The sequence below is a fragment of the Lepisma saccharinum genome, chromosome 2 (assembly GCF_977018435.1).
Source record: "Lepisma saccharinum chromosome 2, izLepSacc3.1, whole genome shotgun sequence".
Lineage (NCBI taxonomy): Eukaryota > Metazoa > Arthropoda > Insecta > Zygentoma > Lepismatidae > Lepisma > Lepisma saccharinum.
Genome location: NC_139230.1, coordinates 14,477,155 through 14,494,134, shown reverse-complemented (window position 1 = coordinate 14,494,134; position 16,980 = coordinate 14,477,155). Strand labels below are relative to the sequence as shown.

The 16,980-nt window shown below is 39.0% G+C and overlaps 1 protein-coding gene across 1 annotated transcript in view; it reads right to left on the bottom strand.

The window, feature by feature from the left end:
- Positions 1-16,352, bottom strand: part of LOC145983922 (V-type proton ATPase 21 kDa proteolipid subunit c''-like) — a 46,733-nt gene extending 30,381 nt beyond the window's left edge. Inside the window, exons 1-2 of the mRNA XM_083117075.1 lie at positions 16,191-16,352; positions 6,141-6,189 (exon numbers count right to left, since the gene is read on the bottom strand). Coding sequence (XP_082973201.1) covers positions 6,141-6,189; positions 16,191-16,257 — 116 coding nt within the window. The 5' untranslated portion in view covers positions 16,258-16,352. The remainder of the gene's footprint in view (positions 1-6,140; positions 6,190-16,190) is intronic.
- Positions 16,353-16,980: the final 628 nt, after the last annotated feature.

Sequence of the window (16,980 nt, the reverse complement as noted above, 5' to 3'; positions counted from 1 at the left end):
GGGGGACTTGCCTCCCCCCAAGCCCCCTTCCTCGGTCTGGTGTTCTGAATTGTACACGGTTGTATGCGCTGATGTTTTAGCTGCAAAACAAAACTTATCCGAAGTAGATTGCTCCCATAGTGCCCGACTTATAACAATTTTCCTCCAAAGAGTGTTCGAATTTAAAATTCCCGCCGAGAAGCCCGGGCGAGAGAAACATATATATATATATATATCCTCTCTCTCTCCTGCCATCACTGGTTTCTGGCGCCATAGTTGTGTTGCGCATAAAAGGGGCCTAAAAGTTTAGGCTGAAACTTATGAACGAGATTTCCTGTTCCCGTGCAGAGTTCCATAACGAAATCTTGGGGAAAAAAAAGAAAAAATATCAATGAAGACAAAATTCCCTGACATTTCCCTGACTTTTTTTGACACCTCAAATTCACTGACTTTTCCCGGTTTTCCAGGTTTTCCAGGTCTGTCGCCACCCTGGAACTGTGACGTTATATATGTAGGAATCGTCACCGGAGGGCAGTGTGATTGACACCACAGACAGTTGGGACAACCAGGTTCCCTAATGACAGACAACGGAGACAGCATACACAGCACCAGGACATCAGTGTAAGTGTGACCGGAATTGAAATTAAGGTGTGGACTTGCAATTCTCATATCATGTAGAGATTCTTAACATAATACATATTCACATATCACAGTCCATCAATCAAATCGCTATAATTTCATATGCAACCCCATCCTTTTCCCCCCATCTCAATAATATTTTCTATTTGATTATGTGCACCCTGCAGGTACAGCCGGGTATCGAACCCTGGACGGCTTGGTCCCCAACCGCCTATTGTTAGGCTTCAACCAAGCAGCCCAGGGGGAAAAGAGCTAGCCTGTACAGCCACAATTTGCTGTCTGCTTGAATGATTCAAATGCTCAATTATACAGTGCTGATCATGGTCAAGTCTCCCGTGAAGCAGTGGCTAGCATGTGGGGCAGTGCGAGAGAGTCTGCCAGCATATACGAGGTGGTATCAAAAAGTTTCAAGACTAGTTCTGTAACACGCAAACAGATGGTAGGGCAAGGCTGCACGCACAGGCACAGGGAGCACCAACCAACCTTCATAAGTCAGTGTGCCAAGAGACATCATCCTGTGTACATCATGAGCTGTGCAGCTGGTGCTCTTCTGACCATGTGCGTTACCATGTCTGCGATTTCATCATGGACAGCAAGTTAGAACAATGAGCGAACGTGAAATTCTGTGTGAAACTGGGCAAATCCGCCACAGAGATGCTAGACATGAATCGGCAAGTGTACGGCGATGCTGCAAGAGTGGAAGAACATCATGAGAGATCAGGACAACCTTCAACGAGCACAACACCTGAAAATGTCAAAACCATTTGGCAACTTGTGCATAAGGATCGTCGGAGAACAATCCACAACATTGCTGCCATTGTCGGTGTGTCATACGGAACAGTGCAGGCAATCCTCATGTGTGATTTGAAGATGCGTCGTGTTGCTGCCAAGTTCATCCCCAGGAGCAGAAGGAACACTGCATCCAAGTCTGTCAAGAACTCTGTCAGTGTGCCGTGGATGACCCGTCCTTCATGTCGAGGATCATTACTGGTGACGAAACTTGGGTGTACAGGTACGACCCTGAGACAAAGCAACAGTCTTCACAGTGGAAGAGCCCAGCATCTACACAACCGAAAAAGGCGAGGCAGGTCCGCAGCTCAACCAAGTGCATGCTCATCGTCTTTTTCGATATTCGCAGCATTGTGCATCACGATAAGGCATCTGAGGGAGGACATTCGGCGAAAGCAACCGGATCTGTGGGGCGCGAAAAACTGGCTGATCCACGACGACAATGCACCCTGTCACCGTGCTTTCCTCACGCGTTAGTTTCTCACCAGAAACAAGATGATCACACTTCCGCACCCACCCTCCTCAACAGAATTTATCTCCTGCGGACTTCGCCATCTTCCCGAAGCTGAAGATCCAGCTGAAAAGTTGCCGTTTTGACACCATTGCGGAGATCCAGCACGAATCGCAGAAGATGCTTGACACGCTTTGCAAAGAAGACTTCCAGGATGCATTCCAGCAGTGGCAGAAATGCTGGGAGTGCTGTATTGCTGTACAAGGTGACTATTTTGAAGGTGATTGTGTGTAAACATAGATAAATAAAGTACTTTCTTGTAAACAGAACTAGTCTCGAAACTTTTTGATACCACCTCGTAGATCCACAGATGTGTGCTGACATTGGCACTGGATACATCAGTGCTTCAGTATCCAGATAGCTGATGTCCAGTTTGCATGTGTTTGTGAAGTGTTAAGGTGTTAGCAAGTGTTTTCAATTCTTTTGTTCTCGTTTACATATTACTGGTGCTTTTCTGCAGTATAAGCCACACTATATGTACAATTTAAAACAACAAATCTTTATGTATGATTCTTATGTCATTACGAATTATTGTAAGGGAGTTAGAATGTTTTGCACAGAGACACAGTTTGAAAACTTGTGAACAAATTTAGGGAAACAGGGTATATTCTTGATAAGAAGCGAAGGGTGAAACAACATGTGTTTACTGAGGGGAAACTAGACTATGACAGAGCACGATTGGAACATACTCCTCAAAAATCCCTTTGGTGCCTTGCATAAGAAACAGACATTTCCATGATGTCTGCATGCTTTAAACATCAGGAGAGAAATTGAAGCAATTTCGTAAGAGGAACTGATACGTGTTAGTGAAAATTTCCTATAAATATGCTGTAAGTGTGTGGATGCAGTAGGAAAACATTTCCAACACCTACAATGTACATGCACATTTTAATTGTAACTGTTAATGTAATTGTATGAGCTTATTTCATTACATAGCAGTTATGTGGATGCTGCATACAGTAAGCTTGCAGACAAGCTCACACTGCCCTGCATGCTAGCCGCCACTCCAAGGGCGGCAACTTGACCATGAAAAGTACTGTACATTGCTGCATGCTTTAGTCTATGACCCTGTGAATAATATCTATGGTGGCAGAATACTGTAGTTTAAAAAATGCATAAATATAAATAACATTTTGAAGCAGCAGACTATATTGTCTTAAATGTTTTCTTAAAATATTTTTCTGTGTATTAGGGTGTCAAATGAAAGTCTTGGAAGTCTGACAAAAATTATAGGACAGGCTGGGTACAGTTCAAATTTGCATAAAGTATCAGGGGTTATTTACACATCTCCAAGGATGCAAAAGTTAGACAATCCCTGAAACTCATTTCGACCTCTGCATGAACTAGACAAAAAACAAAATCAAATTAATGTTTGCAGTTGACTTGCCCTTGTTTCTTCATGTATCTTAGTTAATTCTGATAACAACATTGAAGTTCGGTATTTTCATATTTCTAGTAATCTTAGTAAGAAATTAATGTGTAAGGCAAGTGATGAAGATTTGCCAAGCATAATACTCATAATATATATATTTATATATACAGGGTGTCTCACTTAACATTGCGACCTGAAATATTTCGTGAAGAACAACTAATATTGAAAAACTGCTTTTGCAGATATATAGGTATGAGAGGGGTTCATGAAATTAGTGGACACAATATGTTCAGGTACGTAAGGAAGCACAATTTTCAACACAAACTTAGTTCTTCTTAACAGAAACCCCATTTTATTTTCAGCTCAATGGCGTTTGTTACATTGAAATACGTCAAGTAGTTCTCAAGTAACTGTAACCTGAAATTGACGCTTGAAACAAACATTCTCACAAGTTGATTAGTGTGTCGTAACATGCATATCCCCCTTTTGATGGCATTCGTGTATCATAACAAACATGTTACTCTTTTGCATACTATGCGTTGTGGTTAGGAAAGTTGTTACATTCCAACAACTGCGGGTTACAATAAAATGTATAGTTTATACATAAGTAAACTCTGACAAATTATCTAAAATGTTCTGATACATCTTTCTGAGTTAGTGCATTAACATCTTTCTAATTTTTAATTGGCGTTCATTTATTTAAGTCATAATTTTTAGTACATTGGAACAATCAACTCTTCTCGTTTGGTCATGACTAGAGACCGGATGTTAGGCAAAATGCCTATTCTTTCCTGTTAGAGATATGATGAAAACGAATGTTGCGAAGGCCAGGGGGGAGGGATTAGCTTCATTTAAAGGCAATTTAATTTTGCCTATTTCATACGATATTGCCTATATTATTTCATAAATGCCAGATATTGCCTATTTTAGGCATTTTCTTTAAAACTGGGACATGACTGAACTCTGTACATACAATTTCCTGTTCCCAGGATTAGTTTCCGATGCTTCCAAGAAATTTAAAAATAACAGTTAGCGAGTTATTGCAGCTAATAAGGACTTGGACAAATTAAGGGCAATTCAACAAGTTCTGAAAGGTGAAAATATACAAACTGAGTTAGATCCACATGTTTTCGCGTGCTTTAAATATGCTCCGGTAACATTTGTGGAGGTTGAAAGATATTTTTCAATTCTAAAAAATGTGTTGTCCGATCGCAGACATAACTTGTCGGTTGATCACCTGAAGAAATACCTTGTTGTGATGTGCAACCACAATTAGTGTTTCTTATTCAGAGACTGCCAAACCGTACAGTACAAACTTGAAATGCATTTAAACAGTTTCTTAGTTCGAACTGCTGTGTGGAATATATAGTGTAAATTGTTTAACTGAAATAACCCTGTGTGCAGTGATAAAGTGTATATTTAAATAATTTGCGTACTGGTTGGAAGTAGCCAACAATTTCTTTTGTCAGACTATTGTGTGTAGCCATTATACAATGGAAAATTTTGGGCTGACGTGACTCCTGTTTGCAGTGGTTTATTAAGTACAATATTGGACTGCTGTCTCTAATGATGAGTTCCTGGTTTATTTTAAGCAACTATAAAGAATGTACAGGTATGTTTCTATATTTTTTAAACACCTATTTCTTTTTGTATGTCTCTCTTCATTATTTTGAGTTAAATTTCATTGCCTTTTTTATTGCCTATTTGTATTTTAATGCCTATTTTGAAAATTATAAGTGCTTATTTGCCTGCCTATTTTATATGTTTTTAATGCCTAAACATCCGGTCTCTAGTCATGACAAATCTTTAAGTTTTCAACTTTGAAACTTTGCAGCTCATACATTTTTTCCTTCAAATTGATTTATCAAATTTATCAAATAATGCAAGGGGGTAACAAAGTACACTAATTAACAAGACGTTTGTGATAGTGTACGTAGGTCAGAACTGTTGCTGACAAATTGTATTTTCAGACTGAAAATGCTGGGATGATACTTATCTGTGGCGAGTATAGGAAAAATGCAGTACAAGCATGCAGCTGTATGTGCAACAGCATTTGTGCTCGGCTCTGCGACAGGCATAGTGAAGGATGCGCCTCCACGCTCAACTTCAATTTACAATTACTTGAGAACTACTTGACATATTTCAATGTAACAAAAGCCATTCTTAATGATTTTTTCCGTACGTTCAAATGAGCTGAAAACAAAATGGGGTTTCCATTAAAGAAAAAAACAAGTTTGTGTTGAAAATCGTACTTCCTTACGTAGTTGAATGTATTGTGTCCACTAATTTCATGAGCCCCTCTCATACCTATACATTTGCGAAAGCAGTTTTTCAATATTTGTTGTTGTTCACCAAATATTGTAGGTCGCAATGTTAGATGAGACACCCTGTATATATACATATATATATCCAAATAAAAGCTACCACGAATCGTGTTAAGATAAACTTACGCATTTTGAAATGTGATCTTAAAACGTTGAACTTTTTAATTAATACAAGATTGGAAAGAACTCTCTTGCACCAGATTGGTCTTCCTAAGGAACTGCTAACAGCATGAATAAGTATGCAATGCATTTAATATATAGCTGAATACCATATTCTGCAATTATAAAATTAATGTTTATTGTTCTGATTTAACTATACACGTGAAAAAAAAACACAAACATTAAAAAACATATGCAGTACTCATTATTTTAAAAAAAAAGGTAATGAAGATTTCCATAAGAAAACTCCTAATATTACACACAAAAAAAGGTAGACTGAATTTGAAAATTCAGGTGCCGTAGAGATCTGTATTTATCTCCTGTTTATTTGTGAAGCGGATTAAAATCAAAATTGTAAATTACTTACCAAGCAAAACTAACTCTTTCTCCTTTCCCAGTCAACACATAATAGAGGACTGAAAAATAAAATTTAATAATGAGATAAATGACTTCTTGAACCATTAAAATACAAAATTTAATTTTCATTATATAATTCATATAATTTTCATCATATTCAAGCATACAGAAATATTATGTGAAACTATCAATTTTATTAAAAATATGTGAATTACCACGAAGTTCTATGCAAGTGTTCCAAATGATTTTATTACCTGAAATTAAAATTTTGATTTTGAATAATCTTCCACCTGTGGTTATACAATTATTGCTACCATGGAAACACTGTACTGTTGAAGGTTTATATTTAAGTTTATTTTCACATGCTTACACAAAAATCTGTATGTGTGGAATGAACTTCACATTGTTTCATTGTGCCACATATACCAGTAATTATGTAACTCATTATTTCAGATTCCTGTGAAATTCCATAAGATTGTCTGCAACAGTTGCAGAATCCCTGAAAAGTGAAAACTGAAGTGACTAATTTTGGGTACAGGCAAGGTCCAATTACTTGGCATCTGAACACAGAACATCCCTACTTTTGGGGGTAACGAGGGGTTTAGGCCAAATCACACAGAACTAGATTTCCTAGCGGAATGCCCTAGTTGGCACTAGATTGGTACCACGCTTGAAATAATGGCTGCTAGACAGACAAGTGTTCTAATTGCAAATTGATTCTCTGCTTGATGTTGTGGTCACAACCAATCTGTGTGAAGGTTTGGACATGTGAAGTTTAGCAAGGAAAAGCATAGTTTGTATGTGCTTTCTGAGTGTAAGTTGTATTTCTTTTTCCTGCATGATAAAAAAAGTAACAGAAATTAGGTGCATTTGTGTTTATTAATATTTTGGAATTTATCCATAGCAATGAGATTTGTACACAAGAGACATGATTATACAAAAATGAAAATCTTTATTATTACCAGTGTATTAAATGTTTGACATGGCTCAGTCGGTAATGCATCTGACTACCATGCTAAAGGTCACGGGTTCGATCCCCGGCTGGCTCAAATCTGGGAACTTTTCTAACATTGGAAGCAGCCCCGGCATCCACCCAGCGTCGAATGACATGGGTACCTGCGTGAAATCCTGGGGGGGGGGGGGGTAAGGGCGGTCAGGTACATGATGTTGATCACATCATCCCCACTCACGACCGGATCAAGAAAGTGTGGGGCATTACCCCCACACCCCCTATACGCCTTCATGGCATGGTGCTAAGCACAGGGGAACAATTTACCTTTTTCTTATATTTAGTTGAACAAACTATATAAATATTTTTTTATGAATGTATCCTGCCTATATCATGTAGGAATACACACCTGAGTTCATTACAAAGCACGTTTGTATACATGTTGATTACTACTGGTGGTTTCAGGATTCGCGAACAAGAGGTATGATAAGCAAAACAGCACCCCCCCTCCCCCGTACTTATACAGAATGAAAATTGATTACACAGTTTCACACCGTCTTTTATACAGGGTGACTTGTAATTAGATGTATTCCCTGAAAGGGGTTAAAGTAGAGACAATTTGCAATACATTTGACCATATGATACCCCGTCCAAAAATTAGTAGTTTGAGATAATCGAATTTCTATTGTTTTTTTTTAAAAAATGACAATTTTCCACATAAAAAGATGAATTGAGAAAAAACTGCTCATTGTATGGAACTTATTTCAGCGTTTTCTGATAGCTAACAAATAAGTGATTCATTGAAAAAAAAGTTTTTCCCAAATAGCAATCACATGCAAGTAACAGGTGGGTCTAAACTTACAAGTGATGATAAAAAAATGCACTCTTAGTTTACTTGGCTTCGTATTAATAACAAAAATGGTATGACACGAAGCGTACAAATTACTTTAATTACTTCCTTGTGTCATCTGCTATCAAACAAGGTACAAATGTTGCTAACATTCATATTTGTGTACAAGAAATAATACTTCATTCATCTTCATATGAATGGAATCAATGAACAATACAATTAAAGAACATTACATGTCTTGCTCAAAGTGGGCACCTCCATTACGAATGCAGGCACGCAGGTTTTTACGGACATCTGTTCTCTTAACTCATGATGTGATTGTGTCCTTGATGTGTTGACCAGCTTTTAAGATCCTCTCCCTGAGTTCTTCTTAAGAGTTTACCAGTGTCTTGTAAACTAATTCTTTCATGTGGCTCCAAATGTAAAAGTTGCAAGACGTCAAATCGGGGGATCAAGACGGCCAGGGAATCGGGCCACCTCGGCCAATCCATTTCTTTGGGTAATTTTCATCCAGCCACTGTGGCACGCCCAGGCAGAAGTATGGATGGGCGTCATCAACAATCATTTGATCGAGCCATTTTTCCTGCCACAAATCTTAAATGGCATCACTTATGAACATGTTTTGAGGAACGGGATGGCAATGTTGTTGGAGGATGTGGCTCTAGCTACAAGACATGACATGGCATGATTTATCAGCATGATGACTGCCCAGCTCGATACCCACGCCTTGCGACTTTGCAAACATGCAGCATAGCACTTTCACGGTGTCCTTGAATTTATGCATAATTCCAAGTTTCCGTTATTTTGAACCATTGTTGTATGGAAAAGTGTATGTTGTGATTACGTAATAGTATTTTCAGATTTTGATGTAATTCTTACATTTAAAGCACAACCCTCATAAATTGATGCACAGAATTGGAAGTATTTACTTACACACTAATATTAGTCAATATTTTGAACAGCTTTTAATTAATAAGTGCCATTATCAAACAAGGGTATCGGTGAAATAGGTAAGAGAATCAGCATGGGTGTGGATATCCGTTCAACTCTAATAATTATGAAATGTTTTATTACTTATTCTGCCCCACAGAAAAAATGCTGCTTTGTAACATCCACATTTACAATTCCAGCCCTCCGAAATAAAATCCTGTTTACTCCAGTGGTACTATAGCATGTTATGATGCGTCTGTCTCCATTAAGCGGGACTTTTCCTTCCTGATAGACATCACGGACATTCTGATAATTCCCAGAGCAGCTGCTGTTCTTCCAATCACTTTGTTAAACGGAATCAAAGGGCCATTATTATCACTTTCATTTTCAAAATAATCTCGCACTGCAAGTACTAATTCACGAGGCTGGCCATGGAGAGGAATACCATGCCCGACAACTTTTTTTTTCTTCGGATTTCGCCAGTGTATTCGCGTTAGGCTAATCATCATTCAGTATAAAAATCACAGATACGAAAAAAAACACAATAACCCCGAACTTTAGCTGTCAGCCATACACTTGGCAATGCAGAATACCACGAGAATTTCCCCTCTCCAAGGCAACAGGTCAAAGCCGATTGGTTCAGCAGTTCACGTGACCCTCCCTAACTTTCGACAGAAAAGACAAAAGTACAATTTCCAAGTCCATTCTTTGAGCGGGAGCATTTTAGACAAGATGAAGCAAGTAATCACTATGCCTCTGAAGTATATATTAAGGCGAAGAGGGACAATTACGCACCAGTTGTGCATTTATTTCAATATCGTCGGATTGGGCACTGCTATTTAAAAAAGGGATTAGTATGGAAGAGAGTATGAATTTCTCTCCGTGTTGCAAGTGGAAACTGTTTTTCAAGTTGATTAGTAAGATAGACACGATGTTTGAAAAATATGATCAATAAGTATTTACAGAATCCCATGAATTCCTTATGGGAAATCAACTTCAACTCCAAGTTACGGCTAATCAAATGGGAGTTTCGACTTTTCCTACTACTATGACATAGTTCAACGTGTCCTTTTTCTGTCCATGTACTTTTCTACATCATTGGACGTTTGATATTCCCGAGAGAACGAATAAAATAATGGTCCCATAAGCGTAATGCATTTCTCCTTGCCTCTTACGGCCATCCTGGCAGTGTTGCCAAATCTGATGTGCCTAAAAGAGCTAAATTCCACCATTAATAGAGCTAATGATGACTTTCAAGGAGCTAGATTAACGAAGGCTGCATAAAGTGCCTCCTAGGGTAATTTTAGGTGTCAGAGGGGTGGGGCACTGCTTTTACTATTAGCTTAATTTATAGCTTAAAATAATTTATTCTTAATTTCCAGCGCCTAGATTGGTGGCATCATAGTGGGGCAAGGGGCGTGTACCACAGTTCACAGCCAAACAAGTGCACGAAATAGCCAGATCTGGCTCCGAAAGAGCGAAGTTGGCCAGCTGCCGCAGCGAGAAAGATCTAGGAGAAATTGTCCCTCTCCTCCTTAACACACATTAATGGAAATCAAATCATATAAAAAATGTACCATGATTAATTCGGAATTAAACAATTGGAACTCTGGCCAAATATGCCCACTATCTGTGCAAAATAAAGTGATGAACTCTTAACTGTGAAGAAATTATGCCTGGCTGTGTAAACATCTCTAGACACAGAAATACATGATGTGGAAAGTAGATCTACACAAAAAATGTAAACATTCCACAAGTATCACACATAGACATCTAGCAAATTAATATTAAGCAGCACAATCGATCAAAATATCATGACATATGACACAGGCCTAATTATCTTTGCAAGAAAGAAAATTAGCATAATAGGAATAAAAAACTATTTAATTTACTTCACACCATAAAAAAAAGGTAAAGTGCTCCCCTGTGCATAGCACCACGCCATAAAGGCATATAGGGGGTATGGGGGTAACACCCCACACTTTCTTGATCCGGTCGAGAGTGGGGGTGATGTGATCAGCATCACGCCCCTGACCGCCTTTACCCCCCAGGGTTTCCCCCAGGTACCCATGTTATTCGATGCTGGGTGGGCGCCGGGGCCGCTTCCATCCTTAGAAAAGTTCCCGGATTTGAACCGGCCGGGGATCGAACCCGGGACCTTTAGCATGGTAGTCAGACGCGTTACCGACTGAGCCACCACGGCCAATCACACCATAAAGCATAAACATTTATAAAAGAGAAACTCTCGCCATTATTTTTCATTCACATGAAAAGGGGAGCTTGAAAGACTCTCCCAACCAACCCTTACTTTATCCTATCAGTTTGAAGGAGCCTCCAAGTGAAATTTTTAAGGTTGAAATTCTGCATGTAAACATGAAAAATATCACATGCTTTCACCCCAGGTAAACTTTAAATTGTTATTCCTATGAAGATTGTGAAAATTAGTTTGGCTCAAATTCTGATTGTTTAATTCGGATTTTATAATGGTACACAGGAATTTTTTTCATGGTACTATTCATGTCTGTCAACAAATACTTTGAAGTTTTAGCGATTGCTTGCTATATGATTGCTTGAGAATGTTTTTTCACTTCCGTATTCCCCTATACACTATGTTGCCATTTGTCACCGGACACCCTACAAAAAGTGCTTGGGATCGTCTGTACACATCATACAACCTATAAAAGGCGTTGCTGGTTGAGAATACACTCATACCAGCTACAGCAGTCAATATGGACAGACGACACGAACTGCGTGAGGCGGAAAGAGGTATGATCATTGGAGCCCACAGGTTTGGGCATTTGACCCGTGAGATTTCCAACAAAGTTCAGATACCCTGGTCAACAGTGAGTGATGTTATCGTGAAGAAGAAGTGAGAGGGGTTCATGACATGTCGACCCAGACCCAGTAAACCGAAAGTATTAACAGTTGGTGACCATCTATGGTTGAAACGTGTGGTGAATTCAAACCGGAAGGCATCATTACAGATGGTGGCACAGGAGTTTTGATCGGCTTCCAGTAGTGCTGCAAGTGATCGTGCTGTCCGCCGGGAGATCATCACACTTGTTTTTCATGGTCGTGCAGCACTTCACAAGCCGCATATCACAGCCTGCAATGCGACCCGTCAGTTACAGTGGTGCAAGGAATGCCGCCAATGGACTCTCAAACAATGGAAATCAGTCCTATGGAGTGATGAATCGCACTACCAGATGTGGCGGTCCGATGGATGTGTGTGGGTGTGCCATATGCCCGGTCAACACTGTTGACAGGACTGTATCGTACCCACAGTGAAATTCGGCAGAGGTGGCATCATGGTGTTGTCCTGCTTTTCGTGGTATGGTATTGGTCCTCTTGTTTTAGTTCGGGGAAATATGAATGCCGATGCGTACTAAAAAGTTCTGGCCGTTTATGCGCTACTGACATTGTGGGAACAATTCGGTATTGGTCCATACCTGTTTCAGCATGGCAATGATCCATGTCATACGGCAGGCATTATCAACACGTGGTCCGAGGACATGGGTGTGCAAAAACTTGATTGGCCAGCCCAAAGTCCAGATACCAACCCCATTGAACACCTTTGGTACGAGTTGGAGCGCCGCTTGAGAGCAAGGCCATGCCACCCAAAAAACACCACTGAGCTGTTTGCCGCTTTGCAGGAGGAATGGGGCAAGATTCCCGTCGACACATATTGCAAATTGGTGGAAACTCTTCCTCGAAGGGTTGCGGACGTCATTGCGGTGAAAGGTGGCCCTACATGATACTGATGTGGTGCTGCTACCAGATTAACGTACTGGTATGGGGTGTTCGGTGATGAATGGCAACATAGTGTATGATTCCTCTCTTGCAACCAGCAATTTGTTTGCTGTCTTCTTAGTTACATACTGCTGCTGCCAATGCTATCATGTGTGTGGTGCAAAGGGGTTTCATAGTTAGGTTTGGCAAGTCAGGTCTAGGGTCCTCAGTATTCAAATATTGTCTTTAAATGCTTTTGTGGTTAGGTTGGGTGGGCCAGGTTTAGGGCTCTTAGCATTACAATAATTTCTCTAAAAGCATTCAACATCTCATCATGTTGGTGCTGGTCTAAAGCATGCCACGCCCTTGAGCCTCATGTCGGAAGTAGTCTGTGGAATGCCTTGTCGATGGGAAGCAGGGATATTTGTGTAAGGTACCTTTTGATTATTCTTTACTCCAATAAACAGAACTTCAAACAGTGCTAAATTATTTCAGAAAGCTTCAAATTTACTTTCAAAATAATTTCCACTATTCTATGATACTTTTTCCCCTTGTCAATGGGAAGCATGGATGCTTGCATCAGATACATTTTACATATTCTTTTTTTCACCAATAAATTGCACTTTTCGGAAATTCAAACAGTGGTTATTACTTTCAGCAAGGTTCAAATTTACTGTAACAATCACTTCTACAATTTTGCAATACTTCCTCTTTCACATATGAAACTTTCATTAAAATTATTAAACATCTGGAACCGCTATGTTTGTTTTCTTGGAGCAAATTAAGAATATAGAGAATGTCTCCAATTTCGTTAATTTTTGGTATACTAACTAAATTTGGCCTCCTAATCACGAATTTGGGTAACAGTTTAGTATATCGGGAAACACATTAAAATTGGATATTTTGTGTTTCGCATGGTTCGTACTTACCAATTGTGTATTGCGGAACTATTTCAAAGTGCCATTATGCTTTTTACACAAAAACAAACACAATTTTTCACATACAGAGTGATTTCTTTGATTCCATTCCTCGCTTCCGTAACACACAATATGGCTGCCACATCTTGACTCACGTCGTGGTAAGTAGTGTTTCCAACCTTCTTCACCGAAAAATACCTATCGTATTCGTCAATGGTGGAAATTGTACATTATGCACGGGTAGCTGACAGATAGCGCCATGAACAATTATGCACGGTAGCTGACGGATAGCCCCACGAACCATTTCTTATAAGGTTAGGATAGGTTAGGCAAGCATAGTGGGGGAAAAAAAAGTGGGTTGGAAACACTGACAGGGGGTTACGTCATGAAACGTATGCTGCATCCGCTTTAGGTACAGGAGGCAAACAAAAACCATGGCAATTGTGTGTCAGTGAAATATATCTCTTGAAAAATACATGATTTCCCATCAAATATATTCCACGATGAAAGAAAATACATCGACGAACATTGTAAACCTTAGACAAATTCATTTCTGTAAGTATTTTCTTCTGTAAAAATGATATACTAAACTGTTACCCGAATTTGTTGTTAAAATGCGGGAGGCATGTCTGGAAATTGGGAAAAAAGCCGATATAAGTTAAGAATTTTTTTTTTAAAGCTTATCGCATTGTTTTACGAACAAAATTTTAACTAAGCTTGTCTCGGGGGGGATAAAGAAGTGGAACCATAAAATGAGAGAGAGGAGAAAACTAAAAGAGAGGAGAGAACGTCTAACCTAACCTTACCATAAATGGTTCGTGGGGCTATCCGTGCATGGTTCATGGCAACATATATCCTATACATACCGGTAAGTGTACAATTTTTTTCATGTGACCCCCACATTTTAACAACAGATTCGCGATTAGAAGGCCAAATTTAGTTAGTATACCAAAAATTAACGAAATTGGAGACATTCTCTGTATTCTTAATTCTTACAGTTTTCTCTACCAGCACCTCCCAAATGTCAGAACTGGAAATTCATGATTCAAAATTAATTATTGTATTCAAACTAAAAACTTCGGTTAATATGTGATAACGCCCGGACACCTTTCACTCATTTATTTCCTTAATTTTACCACTGGTACTTACCTATTTTGCCTTGCGGAACATTCTTTAAGGTGAAGTTATGCCTTTTTCCATAAAATACTGCCAACTTTTCATATTACGATTGATTATTTGTCTTACTTGTTCCGCTTCTGTAATAGACAATATGGCGTGCACTCGTAATGGATCATCGCGCGTCATGATGCGCCAGCTTGTGTTTTCTCGATTTTCAGTGCGCAAGCAGTGTTTCAAACCTTCATGACGGAAAATTACGTACTATTTCGATTTTTTTTTCATGTTTACCTCCACAAACCATGCATGTTAGCCGCAAAAACCATCCATGGGTAGCCCCACAAACCATTGATGTTAGCCGCACAAACCATTGACGTTAGCCCCAAAAACCATCCACGGATAGCCCCACAAACCAGTCACACAGGGTTAGGTTAGGTTCCATTAGCACTCATTTCCCCCCTAAATTCATCGAAAAAAGAAGGCACGTTTGGAAACGCTGCAGAGATCGCGTGACTTTCAACGCTCTCGCAATCTGCACGCACACAATGGAAACAATTGCATAATGTGGCAGGTAATGACAATTTCTTACGTAAAAAGTGATTAATTCTTGTTCGGCAGCATTAAACTACGAAGTTTTTACTTTCCGTGAAAGAAAATACCTCCAAGAATGTCCAGAATGCTAAAGAAACTCATTTCAGTAAGTACTTTCTCCTGTAAATTTGAAGAAATCCGTCCGGGCCATATCACATATTTACCAAACTTTCAAATTTCACACATCTCTCCACGTAAAATGTAAAAGCTATATGAGGGGATAAATTGTACATTAATTTCTACCAGGTTTAACTCTGAGTATGCCCAATGTAATTCTGAATTTTAAATTGAGAGCTGAAATGTTTCTAGTGTACTGAAATTCAATACAATAAAAAAAACTATGGCTTTCTAAAGTACAGAACCACTAAGGTAATGGACATGGGACATAGTGCTGCTAGTATATGAAATCAGGGTGGGGTCTCCACTAACCATTCAAAAATTAGTTGCAATCATACACTTATAGCAAGGCGTTTCTTAATAAAATTCTCCTGTCTGGGAATAAGCAAGAACAATCTTTACATGGGTAATATTTCTAAGAATTAAATTATGCCTTTCCAATCCTACAATTACACCGGCAGCACTATGCACAATGATAAAATTCAACGCCCATCAAATTATTTCCCCTCTTCCGAAAGGTAAATTGGGGCAAAATGTAGTGCACTTTTTCCACAAAATAACAAAACACGTGAAAATTGTTCTTAATCAAAACAGCCTTAAAATCGTAAGAAAATATCACCAAGAACTTCAAATTAAGCATTACATCCTTGTTGAAAACTGCGCTAATCTCACAAGGTCAACTATTTACTATCATATATAATTAACTTTATGCATGGATCTAATTGTGTAAAGACATGTGTGTATGCATGTATTATATCTTATCTTATAACTAATCACATACGGCAACAATAAAAGTAATAACATTCAACAACCAAACAATATTTTTTTTCAGTGAAATATTCAAAAAATAATTATACGTACTAATGACAGTTAAAGCGGATGATGCCAGCAGGAAAAATATATATGATAATTGAGAGCGCATCTGCATTTTTAAAGCGATGATATTTTCTTCAGAGATTATACGAAGACAGACACACACTTCACGTAAGACTAGGACGTATGTCTTGTGCTCTCCTTATGTGATAATAATCATGTGATGTTTCACTAGAGTCGATAATCGTAAAATCGACGATTCGATATATTGCTGGATCCAAACTCGTTGCTTATGGTTGAATCCTATTTGGCAGCAATGGCGTATGTCTCAGCCAGAAGGAGGTCGGGAAACTTATCATATGCCATGGGTCCCCTCCGAAATGCAGAATTAACTTACTTGCTCGCAGATTGCCATCAATTGGAAAATATCCCTCATCTCATACCTTTATAGCTAGGCAGTATGTCATAAATGTAGTGTAACGTATCAATGGGGCTGTTCATTGCCAAACTTTTCCGGTGGCGGCGCCACCCCTGTTGTGTCCTAAAAGATTTTCGTTTGTCATTTGGTTGCCCTAAGCTTAAAATTGGAGCGCGATGGGATGGCTATTCAAACGTTATCTTCAATGAAGGTAAGAATTTCTCGTGTACATCGATAATAAAAATGGGTTTAGCAAAGCTTTAAGATTATGCAGCCAGTCATAAGTTTCCGAAAATTACATTCTCCTGACCAATTAATATATTAAAGCGCAACGGCACGGTTGCGCAAACGGGCTAAATATTGGGTGCGTTCCGAAAGTCTTAACGAAACGAACGCATTCAACGAAAATAACTGGGCTCG